Source organism: Lagopus leucura, unplaced genomic scaffold, assembly GCF_019238085.1.
Source record: "Lagopus leucura isolate 7727_CA_CO unplaced genomic scaffold, USGS_WTPT01 Super-Scaffold_100157, whole genome shotgun sequence".
NCBI classification, from domain to species: domain Eukaryota; kingdom Metazoa; phylum Chordata; class Aves; order Galliformes; family Phasianidae; genus Lagopus; species Lagopus leucura.
This window is the reverse complement of record NW_024962334.1, coordinates 22,875,343-22,901,022: the sequence shown is the minus strand read 5'-3', so window position 1 is coordinate 22,901,022 and position 25,680 is coordinate 22,875,343. Positions and strand designations below refer to the sequence as shown.

Here is a 25,680-nt window from a genome sequence, read left to right as displayed (position 1 = left end):
AGCATCTGTCAGTCGAAGGAGACTGAACTGTTATTTCATTGTTTGTCATTTGTAACCGCTTGCCAGAATTACTAAACCCAGTACCTGCTACATCTCTGTGCTTTAGGAGGAGCTGATTTCTGACCTAGTTGTGGGTTGCTCTAACCACCGTACTACAGTGGCATATTTTCCTGTCCTAATTTCCCTTTCTCCATCTACAGTGTTTCACTAAAAATAAATAAATAAGGGTCCCAAAGAGCTTTTTATCTTCAGAGAAGAATTTTCCATTCCAAAAAGCTATTTCATTTTATATGCTAGATTTGAGCTTCCCTTGCCTATGGCTTGTAATGCCCATCACTGCCAGCACCTCTGCAACACCTTGTGTGTCTGTGCCTGGCATTCCCAGTACAGCAAAGGTTCCTCCAACATGTAAGCCTTGCCTATGTGGTCCTTCCCTGCTTGGTGCCAGAAAGGGCTGCCTTGAGGTTGGGGTGGAATGGCATAAGTACTGTAGTACTGCCAGGAAACTGGTTTTATTCCAGGAAGAAACCCACGACTGCATGCCAATGCCTATTGTGGTACAGTGAATTCCTTGCAAAACAATACAGTAAATATCTAGGATGTGGACACCGGACACTGGCACTGGATTCAGCTCTTTAGAATTGTTTTGCTGCAGACAACATTTTAAGTGCATGCTTTATTGATTCCATATACTCTTCCTGCTGCTTTACTGGAAACCTAGGTGACTAATTGACGTGACTGAATAATTGAGGTGGTTCAGGTGACCAAGATGACTCAAATATCCTTTAACAGTGATGAGAAATGGCCAGGCACAGGGACCTGCTGCTTTCCATGGTGAGGCACAATTGAACTCACACAGATTATACACATCATTTTCCTTTGCAGGCTTTTGTTGACCATAGCACAGGCGCCACTTACCCACAAACTACAGTTATGTGCCAAGCATAGGGACGTGCTGTCATGGCCAGCTGCCAAGGCAGGATAAGCCCTTTGCATATCCCATGATAAGCTAGCTGGAAGCTCATCCCCTTGATCGTGTGTGCACCTTAAAACTAACAATTCAAGATACCAGCTGCATACAGTAAATATTAGGAATACAACTTAGACTGCAGATGCTTGGCTTCCTCTTGGGGCTGATGCAGAAAGCCTTAAAAACAATCCTATGGAACCACTTTGTGTGTATGAAAGGAATATGGGAAATTTTCAAGATACTGCATCATCATGTTGACAAATGTGACATTACTGTTTGTAACATTATCAGCTGCAGTCATCCTGTAGTCCCTTAAAGGAACCCCAAAACTGATGTTAGGCTGAACAAATAAAAATAAAACAAGAAGAAACCACACAACAAAGCAAACAGAAATACTTTGGCAAACACAGTGGAAAAAAAAAAGAAAAAAATTGCTCAAGGGGCATTTCATGTTCCTTAAAAATCCCAGTGGAATTAGCAATGGTTTTTAACAAGCCTGATTGTCTTGCAGCACAACTGATATCATTTAGACTCACTATGTGTTTTCTATGTGCTTTTTTCCTACTATCGCTGGCCCTTTGTTTACACATTTTAGAAGAGAAAGTCAAACTGAATGCTAACTGATACTAATTACGGTACAGATATCACATGTGACATTCCTACTCCAGCAAACACCTGGCTCACTTTACCCAGCTTTTCCCCTCCCTGGTTTTGATGTGCATGAGAGACTTTATACAAACAACAGGGGAAGAAAAATGACTGCGAGACAAAGAAAGAAAGGAACCACTCAGAGTGCTGTCAAGTACTCATTGTAAACCTGGGGAAAATAAAGCGATAAAAATCAATTTCTGCAAACAATGTTTCACTTGTAATGTTTTAGGTGCTCCGTAATAGCAGGGAGCAAGAGAAAGGGTCACCGTGTTTTAAGTCAATGGTATGTACTTTAAGACACTCTTGTGCCTCTGCATTTCATATGTGTACCTCAGAAGTGACACAGATCTTAAGATTTCACGCACATAGTAAATAAAATAAAGCAGTAACAAGAACATGGGATTGCAGTAGAAACAGAAAGGGTTTTTCCCTAAGGGCTCAGTTCTCACTGAGTTTCCGCAGAAGGCCCCAAGCAGAAAGCCTCCCTGGAATTACCACAGTCTGTAATAGAAACAGACAGTGAACTACCAAAGCATCTCTGTTTGAAGCTCTGCTGAACTGCAAGAAGTGTGCTGGCATCGAGCCCTGGTAGCACTGCAGAATCCCTCCCCCCTCTCTCCGGGAGCACTACTTTTTGTCCCATCTGTGAGGATTGCAGCATCGCAAGTGTGTGGTGCACAATCCCCTATTGCAGTTTCCCATGAAAGAACAGCCAATTCACACTGCTTGTCGCTCCTCCTGTTGCCAGTGGCATTGAAAGGCAGCAAAGAAGGGCAGGAGAACAAAGAGAGTGCAAGGAAGTGGAGAATAGGCATCAGAAACGTGGGGGAAGAGCAGGAAAGGACGAACTCTGCTCTTGCTTGTTTCAGGCAGCTCTGGATTATTGTAGCATTGGAGTGCAATATTTGTCCCCTATAGAGAAAAAGGCTGGAGAGACAAATACTCAGAGTCCTCATTTGGAGCAGCTGTTTAAATACTAAGCTTTAAAAAGATAAAAATCAAGTAGAAGTTTTCTACAAAGGAAAGATTCTTCCTCAGCTGCAGAAGAGCCCTTTTGAAACTAACAATGTGAAATTATCCATTTAAAAAAAATTAAGACAGTCTAGTTCTGGCCAGAGCCAGAATGCAAACAAAGTTTCAGCCTAATAGGAGCAGCAGTACTGATGTACTTCTGACCACCACCAGAAGTGACAGCACTTAGCACCGCTCAGTGATGGAACAGCAAGTTGTATGCTAAATCTAAGCATGCTGTTCCAAGTTTGTTCTATAACTTGTGAACAGAACCAGAGAGGTGAAGGGAGGAAAAAACCCAGGCCCGGGCTACATTCATTTTCACAGCTCTATTTACTTAATTGAAGCCTGTGATGACCTGTACCAGATGTGATATGCCCTGCAGATTTTATAACTGCCCCAAGTGGGTACAAAACAAGCTGCAGAGGATATGGCTGGATGCCTACTTGGATCTGAAGAAGTAATCTTGTACTAGGCAGTACTGTAAGAGCTGTGTCCCTTAGTAAGAAATACTGGCATTAATTAACAACATGGAGGTGCATCTTTTAATAATTAATGGGGAAAGAGTTCTTCTTAGAAGAAGGGCAGTGGCTGATAGTATTGAATAATTCAGCCCGATAACAAAAGGAACAATGGTACAGTAACTTTATACCTGAGTATTTGCAACAAAACCCAACAAAAACATTTGATAGGCTGATGACTTCTTGTGTTTAGGAAAGGGTATACGTTCGAGGTACTGTTTCCTATTGAGAAGGCAACAAACCATTTCTGAAATTGGTCTTTGCAACAAAATTAAAAGGAAACTGCATCTGAGAAAGTGATTTTCTATCTCCTTTGCCTTCTGCCGAGTTTGGGCCCAAAAGAACAGAATGGTAGCCCAATAAGGCCAGTAACTCAAGTCAGTAAATGTGTATCCTCAGTAAGCCCAATTGCCTTCAAAATCAAAGCAGCTTAATTAGCAAGGGAAAAAGAAAACACAAAGTATTTTTCACTTAACCCGTCACCTTGCAAAGCTCCAGCAGCAGAGACGGGCTGTTGTGTATCTGTATCTGTATCTGACAAGTTTAGAAACAGACAGAAAGCTTCAGCAGCTGTTGCACATTCAGATTTAATTTGTGGTCACAAACATCGGAGAATTTTTAATTTGTTGCCTGGCTAGCAGCTGAGAGATAGATGTACATCAGCAAAAGAGCCACCAGTCTTCATCAATGCATGAGGGGGGAAAAAGAAAAAAAAAAAAAAAAAAAAAAAAAAAAAAAAAAAAAAGTATTTTATTTAATTGCAGAAGTCTGGCAAAATATCAAAGAGCATGGGAAAAAAGATGTTTCCAAAAAAGATCTGAGTGACAGCCCAGGAAAGACAAAGGCTGCTGCTGTTCAGCCTCTCTGTCTCACTGCTGGCAGGGACCGATAGCTTGCTGTGGCTTTCCTTAGCAGACGGCTGCCAGCCAAATTACAAAGAACAAAATGTTTTTAGAATTTCCTTCTTAAATTGTTCTGATGACAAGTTCCTATTAAGAATTGCTGTGACTTCACCAGAAAGGAGATGCAGCTTCCACTGCTGACCAGGAACCAACCACCACCAGCAACTTCTCTAGAACCAAACCCTGATGGAGTGAGACTGCGGTGCTGTGTACCAGCACAAACATCAAAGGCGATCCTGGCTGGAGGAACCCTATGCTCCTTGTGAAACCCAAAAAAGATAAGAATATGTCTTGGACCCTAATCTTGCAGTGGTGTACACACCAAAGCAGTTCGTAATAATTGCTGAAAGGAGATCGAGGTAAGGGTTGGTATCATCTCCCAGGTAACAGCAATAGAATGAGGGGTAATGGCTTTTAGTTGTGTCAGGAGAGGTTAAGGCTGAATATTAGGAAAAAAAATATCATGTGGAAGAGCAGCGATGCATTGGAACAGGCTGCCTGATGGAGGTGGGGTGTCTCTTTTCCTAGGGATGTTCAAGAGCCATGTAGATGTGGCACTGAGGGACATGGTCACTGAGAATGGTGAGGATAGGCTGACTTTTGGACTAGATGACCTTGAAGATCTTTTCCAGCTCTAGTGATTCTATGATTCTACAGCAGGCACAAGCTTTTAGAGAGTGCCAGTGAGCAGTGGCAGCACTCCAGTCCATTGGAAAGAGCATTAGAACATTGGTAAAACTGCTAGGGTGCAATAGAAACAGATCACTGTTTGACTACCTGCAATAAAAAAGTATTTAATTGTCAAGGGAAGGAAATACACACAGGTTAACTTTAAAAAAAAAAAAAAAAAAAAAAAGTAAAGTACATAAAAAAAAAAATCAATAATAATTTTAATAAGAAATATACAGACAAACTGCTTGTAATGCTGAAACGCCCTGGAAAAACAAATCCCCGAGTAATTATTTTTGATTACACAAGGAATTAAGCCACCAAAGGTAGACATGGAAAAGGAAGGGAGGAATCTCCACAGTTTCCCAAACAACAAAATGGCTGAGGAGATGCCAGACCTCCCGCCATCGCCCTCAGGTACCTGAGATCCTCCCTTCGCCCCCTCTGAGGGCGCTGCGAGGGCACGTCTCCCCACCACCCCCTCCCCGGTCCCGCGAGCCCCGTCAGCCCGGCTGGAGGTGGGTGGGCGGGCGGCAGAGCCCAGCCCCGGAGGAGAGCAGCCGCCTCCCAGCCCGCTCCTCGCGTCATTTCCATCTCTTTACCTTTACCCGGGAGCGGCCAACCAGCGGGCGCGGCGCCGGGCCCCGCTCACCTGCTGCCGGCGGCGGGGGCGGAGCGGCGGCGGGCTCCCGCGGCGAGGCTCCCGGCGGTGGCACGATGGTGTGCGGCGGCTTCGCCTGCTCCAAGAACTGCCTCTGCGCCCTCAACCTGCTCTACACGGTGCGTGGGTCGGGGTAGGAAGGGAGGCGGCCGCCTCGGGTTTGTCGCCGCGGGGACGCGGCCCTCCGGGGTCGAAATCCAGAGCTCAGCCCAGGCCGGGCGGCCTCCAGCCTGCCAGGCCCCGTTTGGCTCTGCGGAGGGGAATCCCGGCGCGAGTGAGCGGGATTGGCTCCGTTGTTGCGAGGGTTTGAGACAAGTGCTTCTCTGCGGGGAGCCCCGTGTGGGCGCGCTGAGCCGCACAAAGGGGCTGAGCGGGGTCAGGGCGCGCCTTGCAGCGGGAGGTGAGCGCCGTGCCTGCCCGCCTTGCTGCCGCGAGCTGACAGAACGCATCTTCTGGGAAGCTCCTGCCCGAAGGTGGCAGATGCCTGCTTTCTTCTGGGCGAGTTTCGGGGTGTATTTTCAATAGAAAGCTGTACAATCTCCAATTGCACCGTGGGCATTTTTTTTTTTCTCCTTATCTATTTTCAAATGGCACAGAAATAGAAAGAAACAGGGCTACGTGTAATGGCTTCCTCTTGCAGCACTTCTGGAAAGGTAATATGTCCTCTGATGGTTCCTGTTGGCAGCCCGGTGTTGGACAGCCAAGCTTGGAGGTGATGCACAGTGCTGAAATTGGGTGAGCCGGGGCTGGCAAGCCGTGCCTGTGCTTTCCTGATAACAGCCTGATCCCTTCGTGAAAGTAAGGCAGGAGAGCAGGTCTTATCACTGCTCATCAGAACAAACAGTTCTCATAGACAGCAGTTACTGGACCTGATGGTAATCCCTAGGGCAGAGTGTGAGTGGATGTAGAAGCGCCTGTGTTGAAGGCAGAATTGCTTATTAATGAGCATCACCTTGTATTTTAAATACATTGCTTTGGAAAAGAGCAGAACAAAACCCTTTAGCGTTGGAGAGTCTGCTGACGCGTGCGTTACTTAGAGGAGCTTGCAGAGCAGAGGATGTCCCTAAAAAAATCTCTGGAGCATGCAGTGTGCCTGGTTTACATGCTGGAAGTCACTGAGGATGTCTGTGACACTGTGCATTACCCATGCCAGCCCCCAGCAAAGCAGAGGGGACAGGTAGGCATGGCCTCATTTGCCATCCGTGGTTGCAGGTAAGTGTAGCTATGTAGACTCCTCAAGGTGAAGGATTGCTCCACCCTGATTTTTCAAACAAACCAGAGATAATGCAAAAGACTTCTTTTTTCTTTTCTTTTCCTTTTTTTTGGTAGGTCTTCTGAGCATATTTAGCCTCAAAAAGGGGTGATCTGATCCCTGAGACCTCCATACGTCTCTTTGTAGTACCTGCACAGTGCACCTATGACCTGAATCTTGCCTGATGTCTGAGCAGAATTTACTTTATGGGTGTCACTTGATATTTTTCTATGCATATAACATATGCTTTTCCAAGAGGAAGGAATGACTTTGAAGCAGCGTAACTAGAACATCCACCTGTTATTTCTTATGTCACCTATTAAGGATAGGCAAATTCAAGATGAGCACTATTCATTTCTAAGTTGCAGAAATAACATGAAATGTTTAGTAAGCCTGGAGGAATTCTTGCAGAACACATGGACCTCTCTGCTTCTGGGCTAAATAAAACCCTGACAATGCAATGATTGGGTTTTTCCGAACAGGCAAAACATGTGGAAGACCACCAGAACAAGAAGTTAATCTTTTTAAACAACAGTAATTCACAGCAATAGTTGGTGGGAGTACCAGTGAGGGAAATACAAGCTCAATTAGGTAACGCTTGAATGTTTTTCTGCTGGCATTGATTTGTGTCTGTGTCACATGTTTGGAATAAATTATCCCTGAGAACTAATGTCAGGGATTGCAATTTATATTCTGCTTTTTTTTTTTTTTTTTTTTTTTAAGTACATTGGATTTTAAAACAACAAATTAGGATATAGGAACCTGATCTTGTTGATGCTCTCTTGATCTACTTTTTATGATAGAGCACCAAGGAAAATATATGTTCTGGCAGTAATCAGTTACTGGTTTAAGGCAAGAAACCATAAACCAAGTAACCTAATTGCTCACTTACCTTTCCTTTCAGATGATATTTGCTGGCTGATGCCTTTTGGTTCTTCTCTGGTCTAAATATCCTTAGGCTCAGATTCCATTTTTAAATTTGTCTTGTATGAACACGTCTGGTATCTATGCTGAGTCTTGCTGACTTCATATGGTTCCTCATGTGTACAAGAAGAGTACAGAAAAATAACTGAGGCTCTTGACTTAGTATGCATAAAGTGAAATTTATTTCTGGAATTAGGTTTGAAGTGGAAGAGCTGTTTGTCTACATACAAGTACTAGTTTTGGGTATATGACCAATTTTATGTTTATGTAGTTGATCATATTCTTGTTTCCCTTTGAGCAGCAGACTGGTGGAAACTGTTCAAAATATCTGCACACAGAGTCCAGCAGCTTTCAAGGATGCACACATAACTAAAGCCTTCTTATCTCTCTCCTATTTGTTGACGCAGTAGAGGGGGCAGATGCCATCCAGAGGGACCTGGACATAATCAAAAAGTGGGCACGCAAGAACCTAATGAGTTTTAACCAAGGCAATGTGCAAGGTGTTACACTTGGGTTGAAGCAATCTGAGATAGGAAAACAGACTGGGAGAACTCGCTGAGAGCAGCCTTGCAGAGAAGGACTTGAGTGTCCTGATGACAAAAAGCTGGACTTGAGCCAGCAGTGTGTGCTTGCAGCCCGGAAGGCCAAACGTATCCTTGGCTGCATCAAAAGAGCAGCGACCAGCAGGGTGAGGGAGGTGAGCATCCCTCTCTACTCTGCCCTTCTCAGGCCTCACCTAGAGTACTGAACCTGGGGCCCTCAGTACAGGAAGGATGTGGAACTGTTGTAGCAGGTCCAGAGGAAGGCTATGAAGATGATCAGAGGACTGGAGCACCTCTCCTGTAAAGAAAGGTTGAGAGAGTTGGGTTTGTTAAGCTTGGAAGAGAAGGCTCTGAGGAGGCGACATTGCAATCTTCCAGTACTTGAGAGGCACTTATAAGCAGGAGGGGGACTGACTTGCTACGTGGCCTGATAATGATAGGACAAGGGAATAATCTAAAAGATGGGTTTTATCTTAGGTGTTAGGAAGAAATCCTTTCCTCAGAGAGTGGTGAGACCCTGGCACAGGCTCTCTGGAGAAGCTGTGGATGCCCCATCCCTGGCGGAGTTCAAGGCCAGGTTGGATGGAATCCTGGGCAGCCTGAGCTGGTGGATGGTAGCCCTATCCATGTCAGAGGGTTTGGAAGTAGATAGTCTTTAAGGTCTCCTCCAATCTAAGCCATTCTATGATTATCTTGCAGGTATAAAAACCCTGGTGGTTGCTGGCCTCAGCAGTAATTGCTCGCTTTATTAAGACAAGGATTTCCTTAAGCAGACAGTGTTCCTCCCAAGGAAGACTTGAATAATTCTGTTCAAGTGTGAATAGTTGATATCTTATTTCAAATCAGATTCTCAGAAAGGAAAGGGAAATTCCCATGTCTTGGCAAGTGATGAAAGATGGAAACTTTAGCTGGACAACAAGATTAAATGTATTCAAATTAAAGATTAAAAAAAATACTGACAGTTCTTTTGGTTGGTAGGTGCTGCTTTTATCACCTGAGCAGCCACTTAATTCTTCCTGCAGCAGCCAACATCACACATTTTCCTTTGTTTTGATGAGCAGGCTTCCAGTTTTTCTTAAACCTGGAAGTGGCTATTTGATTTAAAGTAGAACATATAGACAGAATTTTAATGGTAAACCATTTTTAATACCACAGGGTTAATGCCGTAAGAGCATTTGTATTTCCTTATAACATTAGAAAGAACCTTGTTAAAGTCATTTATTTTTTTTTAGAGTACTTTGCTCTCTGAACTAGTTTCTAGCCTGCCTATTCAGTGCACTATTCTTTGCATCATTTCAAACTATTTGAATTCAAGGTTTTTCTTTCCCTCTCCCCCCCTCCTTCTATTGCTGTCTGTTCTCTCAGTGCAGAGTTACTGCTCTGTTCCTGCTATCTGTCACCTTTGTCAAGACTGCTTTCCTTGCATTATGTAAATATGCAAAGATGAGGAGAAAAAATCCCAGATTTGGGCAGCTGTGCCTGGTATCTCCAGTCTGCATTTCAGAGTGCAGAGCCAAGAGTTTGCCCCATTGCCAGCCCGTGTTGGGCTGGCTCCTTTTACCCCCTGGATGCTCGGCTGCAGGGCAGCTCGCCTTGGAGCTGCCTCTGCCTTTTCCAAGGATATGGTGAAGGCAGCACTATGAGCTGTGCCATCTATTCTTGATGTGCGAATCAGGCAGCAGTACAGAAGCTCCCAAGCACATGGCAGGGGAGGTCAGTGTTGCTCACGTGGACTTAGGCTGTTTGTTTTCATTAGCTTTTTGGGAAGTTTTCTGTGGTCGTGCTTCAGAATACAAAAGAGTGACTACAGCAAATAATAATAACGAAACATTTTGTCAGAAAACATGCTCAGATGTGCTGTGTGTCAGTTGGTATCCAAAATGACAGCCATTTGTGGCATGGTTGGAAATCAGACGTGTTGGATTTCTAGATAAAGTGTGAGCAGGATTTGTATTTACACTTGCCTTGTACAGAGTGCTGCAGCTGGAACCAGGAAGGCTGAGCTTGCTTAATGGCAGAACTGGAGAATCGCAGGCTGCAGGAGGAGGAGGTTACATGGAACATGGCATGGCTTGATATCACTGATATTTTTAGCTATTCTAGCAGTGCAAGTAGACACTATTATAATTTAAAACAAGCATGGATTAGAGAAGCACTTGGACTGGTCAGAAGTAGCCTTAAATCATTAATAGTAGCCTAAATCATTGATTGTCTACTGCTATTTCCAGGTTGAGGGAGAGCCATGTTTGGAAGAAGGATCTGTGAGATCACTGAGCTTCCTGAAAATGTTTCCCATCTCAAAGTACATAAGTAAACATCGTGGCTGATAAGTGTTCCTGCCACACAGGAACATTTCAAGGCTCCAATTTCTAAAACCTATAGGGTACAAAATGGGTTAAATCTCATTGCTATTTTAACACTAAAGAAGCTTGTTATGTGATCAACAATGATTTGATAATAATTATTGGCCAGTAGCATGAAGAACTGTGTACTCAGCCATCTGACCAAAGGAACTGGGTTCTGAGATAAGAGACAGGAATGTTACCCTTCACATAAATGTCTTGCTCCACATCACGTCCTTTCAGCTGTTCAGTAACCAGACTATTGATTGTTCCCCACTTAAATAAGTCTCAGAAAGGTGAAAGATTCTGCTTTCTGTTGGAAGTATTTTGGAAGATGCTCAGCCCCAGCTTTGCTTTTGATAAAGCTGAAGAAGTACTGTGAGGAGGTAAAGTTCAAAAAGTTCCAAAGAAATTCTTTGTGACAGAAGCTGAAGTCACCATGAGTTTGCTGGTCCTCTTCTCTAGTTAACTTACTGTTAACACAATCAAGCATTAGCCTTTATAATATTTGTAAGGGAAAAGGAGATCCAGACAACTCTATAAATTACTGTTTTAAAACCATCTAAAAGTAAAGAAAATGCCATTCTCATAACTTGCAATATCCTTTAAGTGTGACGTATATGTATATATGTGTACATATAACAAAAAAACCCCCAATGTTAATATATAATGGAAGATGCTTAAAATGGAATCCGATTCTTTACACTGAACTTGAACTTACGGTCCTTAAAGCCTCTCCTGTGGAGATGCTGACATGAGAGTAACATTCGTCTGTAGGCAATACGCTTTGTTCTCTTAATTATCATTTTCAGACTCTGTAGAAAAAGTATTTGTCCTCATAGTGAAAACTACTGCACTTCTCTTAGGACTCATGCTGCTGGAGGGCTGCTCAGGGAAAGCATTTACTTAATTTCAAATGAATGAGTGATATATTGGATTGTGCTTAAGCCTGTGCTTGTGTGTGCATTTTTAAACAAGGTTGCTGGAGTTTGTATTGGTGAAGTTACTGTATAGCAAATGAGAGTTTGCAATTCAGAGTGCTGCTGTTAACTATCCACACATGCACACGCTTCCTCTGGCTCTGTTTTCTCCAGTTTAAGGACGGTATGTGCCTGTAGCATCTTTGTGAGACAGCTTTCACTACTTTGAGATTGTAATACATTCTTTTGCTCTTAATGCCTGTTTACTCCCTATGTAAACTTGCCTTAAGTGGATGAGACCATTTATATCTCTTTGTAAGTACTTCTGAAGAATCATTCATTTCTCTTTTATTGAGGACAGCTTGTAAGAAGAGAAAAGGAAAGAGGACAGAGTTCTAGGAGACGATTGCAATCTCTGTTTAAGTGGTTCAGAGAAGTCCTTGCTCAGTGCTAAATCTGGCCCCTATTCTTCTGGTAAGACTTCAATTTCTAGTGAGGAGAGTGGCAAGGTTCCTGCGGTGGAGCAGCCAGTGGCGGTGTGGGAGCGTTGGCTGGGGGCAACTTTGGAGCTTATCTGCTCTGGGCAGGACTGTGAGCAATGCTGGATTGACAGCCTTTATCTACCTGAGTCTTGAGAACCTTTGAGAACAACACCTTTGAGAAGCACCAAACCAACTTGCAGATGTTTGTGTTTTTTTTTTTTTCTGGTGTCCAGAACCTTTCAAGCCATTACCTTGTGGCTATTGCACTTGTTTTGTTGTCAGTAAGTCCCGAGAAGAGTTTGCCTCCATCGGTTTTGCAACGGTCCTTCATTTTCAGCTGCTATTAGTTTACCCTTGAACTACTACATCTTTGTCAGACTGAACAAACCCAGCTCCATCCCATGATTTTCAGACATCACTCTCAAGGCTCCAGGCCACTTGGTGACCCTTTCCAGGCTCTCCCATTCCTTTTCTACTTGGGAGGTTTGAAATAGAACTCAGTACTTAATGCTGGTGAAGCTGCAGTGTGAGTTTCCTTTGATCCCGCTCTTCTTGACTTTCCCTTCGTGGTGAGAGCAGACTCTTGGCTCCCATTCCACTTGGCAGTCTGTGATCTGCAGTTCTGTCTCAGCAAGGCTGCTCAGCCAGTCTGTTCCCAAGATGCACAGATGCAATCCTGGTGCAGAATTTTGCGCTTTGTGAGATTTCTCTTTGCTCACTCAAGTTCATCAGGTCTGTCTGAACTGAACCTCTGCTACTTGAAGAGTTGGTTGCTCTTTCTTTTTCAGTATCATCCACTGATTTTCTGAGGATTCACTCCATCTCATTGCTCAAGTTGTCTATAAAGATACTGCATGATATCAGCCCCTCTATGAACCCTCTTACCAGCTTCCAGCTGGATGCTGAGCCATCCAGTGGTTTTTTTAACTCAGCAGTCCATCCAGTCTCTGTTCAGTTGTACAGTCCACTCCATTTTTCCAGTCTACATTCGTTCAGCTTACTAATGAGAATACAGTGGGAAAAATGGATTCTGGTTGTATTCAGTAGAAACTGGACTATTTTTACTAGATTTATTAGGCAAATATTTGAAACACCAGTGATGAAGATTAGTTTTACATAATCAAGTATTTATGTAGATGAAATTGCATTTCATCTACATTGGAAATATAGATCGGCAAACTTATTGGAAACTCATGTTTCTGATTTCCAAGGATGGCATCATTTTCTCTAGGAGTAAGCTCCCAAAGCTGCTGCTGTGAAACAGCACAATGAAACTACATATCTGTATTGTTCATTCTGTTATGCAATGAATAACAGGGAAAAAACGCTTTTATTCTTCTGGGGTGGGCCTTGGGGACAAAAGAGCTGAAATGCTCAATTTACAAGATGGAGTTTATTTCATGAAGATCTGCATCTGAGCAGTTAATTACACCTGCAGCCCAAATTGGTAACTGCTGACCTGCATGTCTGATATTTCCTTGGCAGCCACCTGTTGACCAGGTAATGAGAAACCAGAAGGAATGATTCTGAGTGTCAAAATGAAAGAATAACAGCCATTTATTTAATCTATCTTTCAACATGCAGAAGGAGGCATGAGCTTAATCCTAAATCTGTTTTGAAAAATGGCTTTCTGTCTCCATTTCAGTTTTAAAATGCAAGGTCAATTTTGCACATTTTCAAGTGACCAGAAGTAGAGTAGTTGATAGTGGCTTTCATCCACATGATGTGTGGCTGATGGGATGAAGTACTTTTACATTGCTTGCCAGCCAGAGCCCAGTGACACAGACCTGTGATCATAATGAATTTCCAGATGTTTTAAGGAACAATTAGCTTCCTATAGGAATAGAAAATTACTGTTCTCAAAGAGAAGGTAGAACCTTTTTTTTTTCTGCCTAATTCTTGAACATTTGAGGTTTGACGACGGATTTTAAGCCTGGAATATTTTCTCTATTGAAAACTGTGGCAGTTTTAGATTTAGTATGTAACTCTTAATACCAGAAAAGTTTTTTGGGCAAGATAGTCACAGTAATAATTTCTAGTGTCATACAGCTTAATTTCACGTACACGTCTTTTGAATAATGGAAAGTGAGAGAATTAACAGCAGCAAGAACTGGTACAGTGCTGCTCCAACACTCCCTGTATCTAACAGATGTTTTAGGCACAGATTTTGGTTTTGATTTTGATGCTTGTAGGAATAAAATTGATTTAATCATTTTAGACTTGACAAATAATCAAACAAAGATCTGAATAGATAAATATTTTGAAGCATAGCTGAGGCAGCAGAAAGTAGCCTTGATGAAAGTGATTAGGAGATGCTTTTCCTACTTTTTCTGCTTTTCTTTGTGAAATAAATTGAAAATGGACACATTTTGAGATTCTTCTTGAGACAGCACCTTCAAGAGCTGTGTGGTGGTGGTGTGAGTTCAGTGCTTTGAAGTTGATGTGAAGTACAGGAAGTAGAATTATAGCAACATTTGGGATGGAAGGGACACATAGAGGTCATCTGGTCCAACCCTCCTGCAATTAATGCAATGAATGAATATCTGCAGCTATATCTGGTTGCTCAGGGCCCCAACCAGTCTGACTCAGCCATTTCTGATTGGAAATTGAGTTATGTGATTTCTTTTGTTGTTCACTTCTGACGCTTATATAGTAAGATAACTCTTCCCAGTGGTGTCAGACAATGCAATAAAGTGAATGGGCATAGATCAGGATGGATAGATCTTAACTGATTAGCAAAGCTAATTTTTAGCAGTAACATTATGTAGTTCATAGCCCTGTGCTGCATGCAATCAGAAAATCTGTGTCGGAGCCAAGGCTTTTATGTTGTTTTCTTTCCTCTTCCCTGTAGTTTAGATTCATAACAACTTGGCACAGTGTTTTGTTTTTAACTTAATATGATGATTAAGGCTTTTTGTTTGAGAGAAACAAAACTAATGTGAATTAATCCTAAAACTATACTTATTATTGAAAAATTTCCTTGACTTTGATACCATTCTTTTGTCTCTTCATGTGGTGAAAGAAAGATGTCGGTATGGCAAATCCTTGTATTCTTTTGGCCTGTCTTAAATTTCTCCTGAGGGTTACTGGCTATTTGTAAAAACTTTTCTGAGGCATTGTCCTCTTTGAACAGAAGTGGAAGAAAACACACACCATGTTTTGGTCTTGATGAGCATCACAACTTGTTTTACAATTTCCTTGATGTTCTCTAAGATTTCTGTTTCAAAAGCAGCATTACACAGACCAGACTTCTGAAAGCTACTGTAGCTGAAAAATACATCTTCACCTGTTTTGTGTTGAAACCAAGAAAAGTACCCTGCTTTAGGGCAAACACACTGCAATGATGGCTAAGCTGGAAATTTACAATTAAAAAGAAAATCCGTCTGGATAAGCAGTAAAATGTCATAATACATCTTGTTTGGACAGAAACCAGCCAGCAAGCGTAAATGGTTGCTCTGTATTTATTGTGGTGTAAAATCATGGAGTTGGACCAAACTGAGCACATACTGGTTTTGATAATGATACATCTTCTGGGTATTTTCTGGTGAGAGCAAGCTTATGTAAATTTTAACCTCCCAAGTTGAGTTGATGCTATATAACAGAATGTAATAATGTTATGCACGAGTCTGACAGGTTTGGATGAGAGCATTAGGCATCTTGTGTACTGGTCATCTGGGTTGGCTTTGTCTGCTGCTTACCTCCTGCCCTCCTGCTGTAACTCACGGCAAGTTTCTCTGTAGCTTTTTATGTTGGTTTTTTCTTTTTCTTTTTTCTTTTTCTTTCTTTTTTTTTTTTTTTTTTTTTCTTTTTTTTTTTTTTTTTTTAAGTGTTCTGTGTTTTTGGCATGGAAACAGGAAAGGCTGGAGCTTCCTGCTTGCATAAACAATAAATTCCAGTAAAGTAACGGAGACAGATTCCACTTACCTTCCCTGAATACCATCTTTTAAAGGAAGGAAATAACATAAGAGTGCTTTGGGCATTGAAATAGGATTTACTTCATAGTAGAGCTGTTTTCCTGACTAATTATGTAGCAAAGACAGGACACCTTTATTGTTTCATGACATGCAGTCCTTGAGATACAGATCTGAAAAAAATATATTTGTGTGACCTTGTTAACTATTGTGTTATATCATATATATATGAACTATACATAGTCTTCAGTAATAAACTAATGCAACCATATTTCTGATTACAGTAAATCATGGCTGTGTGCTCTCTTCCACGTCCAGAGCTGTGCAGCCATGCTTTCTTTAACTACAGCATATGTCAGAAAACATCTGGGATTTTCATTCTTCTGTTCTATGAAGTAAAGCTGATGTTTTTTATCTTATTTGTCAATCCTGTTATAATCCACACAAATTCAGTGTTTCTAGATAATCAGTGGCACACAGCACAGCTCGTCTTGTAGGTAGGCTAAGTTAGAACAACTCCACATTGACAGTGTTAAAGAATATGTGTGCCTTAAAACATCTGGTACTTAAGTCACCTTTAGGATGAAGTGGGGAATTGGTTTGTTGAGAATTGTGTTGCTTCTCTTTGTGCTGGAAAGAAACATACCTTTCTGATAACAGCTTTAACATAAAGAATGTAGTTGTGTGTAGGTTGAGCCTCTTCTACATGCAGACTAACTCTTTGTTTTCTCTTCCCTCCAGCTGGTGAGTCTGCTGCTGATTGGAATTGCAGCATGGGGAATTGGCTTCGGCCTCATCTCTAGTTTCAGAGTTGTTGGAGTGGCAATTGCTGTAGGCATCTTCCTCTTCTTCATTGCCTTAGTTGGATTGATTGGTGCAGTGAAACATCACCAAGTGTTGCTGTTCTTTGTATCCTTCAGTGTATTACACGGTTTACAGTTTGGTTCAAGAGTTACATGACCAATCTGCTCTGGTAGGCAGAGCCACTTGTGGAAGGCAGAAATTCCCAGCTTTACCCTTCTTTTTCACTCTGAGGACAGAAATATTCACTTCCCTTTATAAAAATTTTGAAACACTTTAATTTTTTCAGAGCTTTTAAGGTGAGGCACTGTATCATAAATCCTCACTGTGTGTTTAACCCTAAAGCAACCTAGAGTATGTGAACTACTAATGTGATTTAACATGGAGGACAATGATATAGACGGTGAAATGATTGGAGCTGGCAGAGGAATGCACAGTCATATGCTGCCAATAAGCACTTTCTTTTCATACCTACTTTTTAATTGTGAACTCAGATTAGAAATGAGCACAGGCCTTCTCAGCATGGTGCTTTGCTGTCCCTTTTTGTGTTACCAACACTGCATAAGCAGTCTGCCTTGCATAACAAACTTGTTCTATGCAGATGAGAGAAAAGATTAAATCAGATAATATTCTTATTTTTCTGGTTGTGGACTCCAAATAAATAACATCCTCTGCTTTGATACAGTTTAATCTTTTCCACATCTAGTCAGAATTTATCTGTAGATTTTTGTTTCAGATGACCTGATGTAATCCAATGATTATGTATTCTATAAGCAACATTTTTGAGAATGCATCTTTAACTACTGCTTACAGTACATGATTATTCTCTTGCTAGTCTTCATTGTCCAGTTTTCTGTCTCCTGTGCCTGTTTGGCACTGAACAAGGAACAGCAGGTAAGAAATACTTCCTGATTTCTCAGTTAACCTATAGCATGACATTATTTCTTATTACACACACACACACACACACACATGCATGTGCATGTGCATGCATGCATATATTTATATGTAGCTTTCCTCTAAATGAAGAGTATCTTTTAAGAAAATCTGCCTTCAAAAAATATAGTCATCTAGTTTGGAAAAGATATTCAGGATCATTAAGTTCAGCCATCAGCCTGACCCACTGAGTCCCATTACTAATCCACATCTCATAGTGGCTTGTTCACACATCTCTTAAATCCCTGCCTTTCAGCTGTCCTTTAAAAATTGTTTTAGTTTTAAAGTTTCTGTCTAGGTTTTTGGTCACAAGTGTAGCAGCATAGTATCTTAATTATATCATGTCTTCATGAGTTCCAAATAAGCTGATGAAATCTACAGTAATCATAATGTAAAGTTTATAAAAACCACTGAATTGTTCTCATGTAATTGAAAAGGTGACAACTGTATTAGGTACAGAGCAGATCTGTGGGAAAGAAAGACAACTTCTGTGGGGTATGGAGAACAATCCTTAATCCATGAAGAAAGGGCAAGACAAAACGATCTACTTCCTCTACATGTAACAGAGTGATTTGTTTGAAGTCTGAGCAGTCCCAGTTAGATTAGTCACATGTCCCATTACTAGTGCTCTTGTCAGGTTTAGGAAAAAGACTGGGAGAAAATGAGTTATGACCATTTATGACCAAACTTGTTGCTGTTAGGTGTTGCAATCTCATTAGCTATCCAGACTGTTTGAAAGTTAAGGTCATTTTTTAATATATTATCCTGTTAGACATGGGTATCTGAAGGTTTTAACTGTAAAATGTTATGTAATTGGTGGAGCAAAACTGGGTGAGCACAACAGTTTCTGTTTTGTGACTTCTTTCCATTGAATAGGTACACACAAATAAGGTTTGTGTTTGAGATATATTTGGAAAACTCCTGTTTTGACTCTTGTGAGGACAGCAAAAAGGGATCATTTACTTTGCCTAGAATATTTGTTTCCACTGAGATAGAAAGCAGTTCAATTAATATGTGTTTTTGCTTATACCTTCCAGAGTCAACTTCTAGAGGTGGGATGGAATAACACTAAAAGTGCAAGAACAGACCTTGAGAGAAATCTGAATTGTTGTGGATTCAGATTTTTTGATCCAAATGAAACCTGCTCCTCTGTAAGTTCTTTCTCTCATCCTGTTTGTTCCAAAATTTATAATTTCTTTCCTGGTTGAAGGCAGAGGTTTTTAACAAATCTGTAAATTAGTTGTCACACTGATCCTAAGGTCCTTCCTTAACTTACTGGAAATCTTATTGCAGAGCACTCTTTAAAGGTTGTATTCTGTTGTCATTTCTGTGTTTGCTTTTCTGGAGTCTCAAAATTCCCAAAGTTTTGCCCATGGTTTGCAGTCTGCTACAGAGCCAACAAAATAGTGCCAATCGGTGAAGCATCATCAGAAAACAGGATGCAATTTTCTGTTTATGTCTGTTACAGGATTGTTTTAGAAGTCACCAGTGTCAACCATGTGCGCCAATAATAGAAGAATATTCGGGAATGGTGCTCAGATTTGTTGGAGGCATAGGACTTTTCTTCAGTTTCACAGAGGTAAATGAATAGATTAGAAAACAGTGTGCTCTCATCTCACCTTTTTTTTTTTTTTTTTTTTAATTAAAAAAAAGCCTTAAAGTTTAGGGGTTTCATTACAGGAACTCCCAGTATTGTCTCATGTCTCAGGAGTCAAATCTAATAAGGTCAAAATTTTTCAGGCTGTCAGCTTGTTGAAGTCTGACAAAAACAGGGTTGGGGGTATTTACAGCTTTCCGTTATTTACACTACAAACCATTGACTAGATACCTCATTAAAATGTGATGCTGTAGATTTTGCAGAAAGCTAACTCATTAGGTTTACTGTTATCCAAAAGTAATGGACGTGCTGTTGCTTTTGGTTTATTTGCTTGGTCTTTAAGCTCCACATCCTGTCAACATGTTAGAATTCTGCTCCAGTTCCTGTAGTGCAGTTTCAGACCACATTTATTACATCAGCAAGAGATATAGCACCTAAAGCAGAACCCATCTCTTACCTCTGCCCACATTTATTTACTAAAAAATTGTGGCCTCTCTACCTGAGGTGTGGAGCTGAAGAGGGAAAAGGACAGAATTTGAAAATGTACTGGAAAAATAGCCTTATTCTTAAGCTGTAGCTTTAAAATGAAAGAAGTTTGAAGGATATTACTTTATCATTATCCTAAAAAAAGGTTTACAAATATTTAGCATTTAAAGAGGGGAAAGAATAGTAATAGATGCTCCTATTATAAATACTCTTCTAGCATTTAGGATACAGATTTGTCCTTTCTTTTTGTGTTGTTAGATAGCTCTTTCTGAGAAAGGTGCATTCTTTTTCTAATTAAGAAAGTTGTATGGGATTGTGCAATTTTAGCAATAGCAAAATACCCTACACTCGTGCTGTAAATTCATTATCAGAATTTTACATTTAAAACAAGTTTTGTAAAACTGTTGAAAGATAAGGGGGAGACTGTCTGCTTAATAATATCTTTGTGTTTTCCTTTCAGATTCTGGGAGTCTGGCTGACCTATAGATACAGGAACCAAAAGGATCCCCGTGCAAACCCTAGTGCTTTTCTTTGATAAGTTTATAAAGGACTGAATCTTCTTTCTGCATCCTCTACTTCAGAGTATTAGATCTCCATAGTTTAGTGTTTCTCTGTAGTAGGAATACTCTGTGTACCAGAAGGAAAATTTACCTTCTATAAGTTTGCAGTTTTCATCTTTAAATATTCACTGTTTTTCTTATAAGAATCACTATCTTGAAGTAGATTGGCATATCCAGTAGTTGGGCAGAATCAGAATGCTGTTCTGAGCTGATAATTTTTTGTTAAAGACTTTGGTAGTTGGTGTGGTGAACTCTATTCAGTGAGTTTTGAAGCACTACTAGCTTCTCTGGTGTCCAAAAAAAAAAAAAAAAAAAAAAAGTGTTTTCTGCTGTATTCATTAATTACAAAAATTCACCTAATTTCTCATTAAAATTACAAAAATAAATGGTGGATGTTTAGTGCTTGTTTGATTGTATGATTTGATTAGGATTTAGGATGAATTCTAGTTGCATTCTGTGTCTAAATAATGGTCTCACTCTCTTGTTAAGGTTATAAAAAAGTTGAAGTTGTTTTGTTATTTTCTGTACTGCACATAAGTGACTACTGTAATCTTCACCCTTTCCCTTCCCTGTTTGCTGTGGCTATTTGGTAGATTTAGATTTCTTTTTGAAAATAAAAGTACTTTATTTTTTACTGGATATTTTCACTTTGAGAACAGTAATGAATGTAATCTGCAGCTAATCAACTTGAACCTGTTTTTTTCTTTGACATCAAAATGAAGTTTGGTATTTGCACGACATCAGAGTCGGTAGTGGTCTGTCATCTTGTTCTTGTAAGAAACTTGACTTGGTGTTTGGAAAGTTGTACAAACATTTTCACAGATGGTGTAAAATTATTCTTGCAATAATTTAGCAGTATTTATTCCTCTGTTGTCCACCTAAAAGTCTTGATTTGATGAGAGATTGAAAACCAGAGGTGGGGGGGAACCAATTGTGTTTTCCACTAATTTGTTTTAAAAAGAGAAAAGAATTAAAGTTAAAATGTGCATAATTCACGCGCTGAGTGCTGTCTGAGCAGAAAGAAAGTGTAGTCCTTGGTCCAGTCTCTAACAGAAGCGATAGATGAGCTGGAAGATGTCAACAGAGGTGTCAACACCAGAGGTGCACAATGTTCCAGTTATTTCTAATCACAATGAATCACAGGCCTGCACAGTACCTTTTCTTCATTAAGTTGCTGCCTCTGGCACGGTAGGTAGCTGCTGTAGCCTGAAAAAGACAGCTCTGCAGGAGGAGAAAGTGAGGCTTATTAAATTAAACTGCCAAATAATACAGCATCTGAGTGTGGAGGAAAGAGGGAGGCAGTGAATGTTAATAGTGGTAGCTCTCAAAAGGCTCTGCCTTTGCTGGGAAGCTGCCTTCTTGGTTTGGGAAAGGAGTCCGAAAGAAGATGAAATATATGCTCATCAGAACACTTTGAGACTGCTGTGTGCCTAGGGCTGCTCAAGAAGGAATTGTCATGAGGTTTCAAAGGGAAATGTTGAACCTGAACAGATCGTCCCAAAGCTGTCCTTAGCGGCAGTTAATTTTCCCAGTCCCTGTATTTTGTGTGTTAATGTAATAAATTAGAGGAGAAGTATTAAGAAGTTGTAAGAAGGTTGAAATAATATTCTGTGGCTGCTTCAATTTTGATTCTTCCTTCTTCTTATTGATTTATTTACAGCTTGGTTTGGGGTGGCTCTTGTTTCATTAATATAGTAGGTGATACTGGAATGTAACTTTGCATTTCTGAGAAAATAGTGAAAATGTGGCGATGTTAGAGCTGTCACATCTCAGAACAGTTAGTGTGAGCTTGCTTTAGTGTTCAAAAGACAGGTAGTGGAGTGTAGAGTTTGATTAAAGCTTTTCTATTGTATATGTAACACTTTGTCTTTTGAAGATTGTGATTTAAAAAAAAAACAACAACAACAACAACAAAAAACACAAAAACAAACCCAAACAACTGCAAACCTTGAAATTCACATCAGAGATGGATTCACTTACTTAAGGTGGGGGAAGGGACACAATAAAACTGATTTATTCTGACTTTAGAACTGGGAAAGAGACTTGCTTTAGAAGCCTAACTTGCATATCAGTATACAAGAGATGCTGTACTCTTCTAATGTATTTAGATGGAACATTTAATTAATTTATTATTTTTTGTGGCTTTTTTTTTTTCTTTTTTCTTTTTTTTTTTTTTTTTTTTCTCCTGTCTTTCCTCTTGAGAAAACAGTTTTGGACGTACAACATTTTTATTATTGCTGTTTTCTGGAGAGGTGCATTAATTTTTCTGACTGCTTTAGAGTTTGACTTAATTGTGACCAAATCTTCTAGGAGCTTATTAACAGCAGCAGAATATCAGAATAACAAGGCAGTTTGGGAGCATTCAGTGCTTATATTAAATGCTTTTTGACATTAATTATGTTGAAATGCTTTCATAAAGCCCGTTATTCTAGAGGAAGCAGAAATCCGTCTTCTCCTTCTTTAAGATGTCCACAGATTAATAACTGCCTCAAAGCAAAACCAAACAATTGTAAATTGTTCCTTAGTGTAGCAGAAATGCTCAGTCACAGCTTGAACCAGTGATTGAGCACCTGGTGTGAAGGCAGGGCCAACCCAGAGGCCCTCCTCCCAGAGGAGCTCAGGTGCATGCAATGCTTCTCCAGGATCCGCCCCTTCTCAGACCTTATGTGAGAGTTGGCAGAGGAGGTGAGGGTGCCTGCTCTGGAGACTCCTGCCTGCTGGAGGCCTGCTAATGGTGAGTGCTTATTCTCCCTTTGCTTCTGTGGCTGCTTGTGCTGGGGCTTGTTCTCATTTGCTGTATCCTGGGGTTGTGCCAACTTGCTGCAGTCGCTGTACTTTCCATCACATTGCATCATAACACTTAGACACTTCAACAAGTCTTTAAATAGGCCTAGCGGAAAGGCCTGGAGGACCTGCAGAAATCCCACGTGCAGGAAACCCTCTTCATCCTGTGTGCTTCAAGTTATTGAGCACATACGCGTCAGAAATAATTTCCCAGATTTTCTGAAGAGATTGAGTTTTATTTTAAGTAACTTGGATTGGAGCCTCTGTAAAAAATTTGTATTTAGTGCAGGCCTGAGCCTTCAGGTGGTACCAACTTGCACGGCGTTAACTGCAGGGTTTATTTGTTTAGATCTGCTGTTCGTTTTGGGCTTCTAAATAAGCAAACTCAAGCGATCTGAAAGCTAACTGTGCACACCAAATGTAAGGTCTCATTATTAGTCTCAAGGCTTTACTGAATTCCAGTGTGATCCAAGATCTAAGAGAAGCCGTTTTAACCTTCTTTTTAAAAAGAGCTTTATGTAGAAATGATGATCCTCCAATCACTTCAGATGCAGCCAGTTTTAAAAACAATACCACACCTAAACGATCACATCCTCTTATCTCAGATGATTGAAAACGTTTTGAGAATGTGTTCCTCTTCTTAAAGGCTCAGGCATTAGGCACATTACCACACAATTAACTGTAAGCATAGAAAGGTCTGCACTTCTTATCTAGCTATAAAGAAAGGACTGGTAATGAGAGCTGGGCATAGGGTCCTGTTACAAGAAAATGAATGAAGAGAAAGCATGCTGAGGAATGGAGCTTTACCAGCTGCTAAAACTGCAAACAAAAGCTGCTTGGATAGAATGTAACAAGCCGTGGGAGTAAGTAAAGCTGATTTTACTCCACTAGTGATAGATAATAGGGAGGCATAAAAAACACAGCAACATTTTGTATGTAAACACTTGAAATGGATTTATTAAAAAAAAAAAAATCATTTGTACAATTGGGTCATACAGTGTTCCCCTGTATGTCTTAAATTAAAAGCCTCCAGCTTTTAAAAATGCTGCCCTGTACAGAAGTGCTAACATAAAACTAGTGTTTATGTTCATAAACCAGCACTATACATTACTAAATATCACTAAATAGTCTCTTCAGCAGTGTGAATGAGTGGAGAAGATGTGAAAACCAGACTTAGTGGTCTTTCAGGGCATCCTCCTTCTCTTCACAGCTCAGTCTTCAGCAGCTTCAGTGCTTTCTGCATATTTGAATACACTAGAAATGAAATATTCATGCATGTTATTTTTGTTGCAACTTCATCTGCCAGTGACCAGTTACTGTAAAGAAATGTCATTATTATTAAAGCTGTGTTCAAAAGCCAACAGCTATAATGAATCTGATGCACTATGCATCTTATGAACTCCGGTAACCTGGAGATGTAGGGCTTTATAATGGTTTAACACCTCATAAAATGAGTATAAAAACAGATCTATATTTTTCTGAACTTGAGCCACCTGCACTTGTCCTCAAAGTACTTGTAAAGCCAAGCATATAAGAGGACAAACTGACGCAGTAAGTTGTGCAGTTACACCCTTCCCAAACCTACCCCTACTGGCAGATAATGGTCCTTCAGCAAGCACTAGGTGCACATGGGTAGTAATGCCTGGTGCTATCCAGGAAAAGATGTGACTGCTTTGAGAACATGTAACTTACACAGGGAAATGTCAGAGGGCTCATACGCATAGAGACGGTTTGAGTATCTTCCAGTAATATCAGCTCTCACAGTCAGGGAAGGATCTGGAAAAGAGGAGGAGAAAAGTTGCAGAGCACAAGAGTAACCTTGAAGCAGAAGAAATCTTCCTGCACTTCTGCTTGCTTCCTAAGTTTTCCTGCAAGGCAAGTCTGCTTCCACTAACAACCAACTCACCTTCATTCTATGATGTAACTGAACTTCTGTGTTGAACATTTTGTTTGCAGTTTTGTTAGGAAGTTTGGTTCTGATCTGTGTTTATCAGCCTTAGACCCATGTCACTGCATAGTGCATGAGTTAACTCCATGAGTTGAGACAGTTTTCAGCCTACAGATCTTAAGAAGGAATCAAGGAAGGAATAAGATGGCAGTTGCTGTGGTCTACTGAAAATGATCCTGTGACCTAGGCTTATAAGGATGCGTTGGTGATATGTGTACTGAATACAGGGGGGCTGTCATTATGAGAGGTACTCACCAATGAACAAAATCCGAGGGACGTACTGGCCATCAGGGGCAAGGTTCTTGTCTGTGGTTTCGTACTGGAAGAGAGCAAATGAGGTTCCAGGTCAAGAATGCAAGACAGCATGTAACATGGACGTTTTCTTCTTTATGCTCAGCATAATGCAGGCTAAGCAATACTTTAACAATTTCAGAAATCTGCTGCCTGGGATACAGTCTTTAAACTGCTAGAGCTGAGAATTGATGATAACAGTTAATGACAGTATTACATTAAAATTTAAATTCCTTCCTATTTAGTGGTTATGGAAGCTGGAGTTGAAAGAGCTTTGTTACGAAATCTACTATGCCCCAGCACTGAGCATTCTTCCTAGCCAATCCCAGCTGTAAAAGAGCCTACTTAGAGCTAGAAGAGCCATAATCAAAAATAAAACTTTATTGCTTTCACCTGAAGTGTGAAAGGAACACTTACCACAAGGTTCAGGAGAATGAATTTTTCAGCCAATTTCTGTATTTCCTTATGTTCAGCAAAGACCTTCTTGAGTGCTAGAGTGAAAGCAATGAGGAATTTTAT

General features: G+C 40.6%; 2 protein-coding genes across 2 annotated transcripts in view; one reads left to right on the top strand and one right to left on the bottom strand.

The window, feature by feature from the left end:
• The first annotated feature begins 5,398 nt into the window (after window positions 1–5,398).
• TSPAN13 (tetraspanin 13) lies at window positions 5,399–21,133 on the top strand. Its single transcript, XM_042889163.1, has 6 exons — window positions 5,399–5,504; window positions 16,500–16,667; window positions 17,373–17,453; window positions 18,533–18,646; window positions 18,964–19,074; window positions 20,039–21,133. Exons 1-6 carry the CDS (start codon window positions 5,442–5,444, stop codon window positions 20,111–20,113), a joined length of 612 nt encoding a protein of 203 aa, XP_042745097.1. The 5' UTR covers window positions 5,399–5,441; the 3' UTR covers window positions 20,114–21,133.
• A 2,717-nt stretch (window positions 21,134–23,850) lies between these two features.
• The window catches only part of AGR2 (anterior gradient 2, protein disulphide isomerase family member), a 4,203-nt gene continuing 2,373 nt past the window's right edge, over window positions 23,851–25,680 (bottom strand). The window contains exons 5-8 of the mRNA XM_042888810.1: window positions 25,579–25,652; window positions 25,126–25,189; window positions 24,615–24,698; window positions 23,851–24,176 (exon numbers count right to left, since the gene is read on the bottom strand). Of these exons, the coding sequence (XP_042744744.1) occupies window positions 24,127–24,176; window positions 24,615–24,698; window positions 25,126–25,189; window positions 25,579–25,652 (272 nt within the window). The 3' untranslated portion in view covers window positions 23,851–24,126. The remainder of the gene's footprint in view (window positions 24,177–24,614; window positions 24,699–25,125; window positions 25,190–25,578; window positions 25,653–25,680) is intronic.

Excerpts from the sequence above, each read along its gene's own strand:
- TSPAN13 (XM_042889163.1), top strand. The coding sequence starts at position 5,442 with ATGGTGTGCGGCGGCTTCGCCTGCTCCAAGAACTGCCTCTGCGCCCTC. Across the intron at positions 5,505-16,499 it reads CCCTCAACCTGCTCTACACG|CTGGTGAGTCTGCTGCTGAT; the intron begins GTGCGTGGGTCG and ends TCTTCCCTCCAG. Across the intron at positions 17,454-18,532 it reads CACTGAACAAGGAACAGCAG|AGTCAACTTCTAGAGGTGGG; the intron begins GTAAGAAATACT and ends TATACCTTCCAG.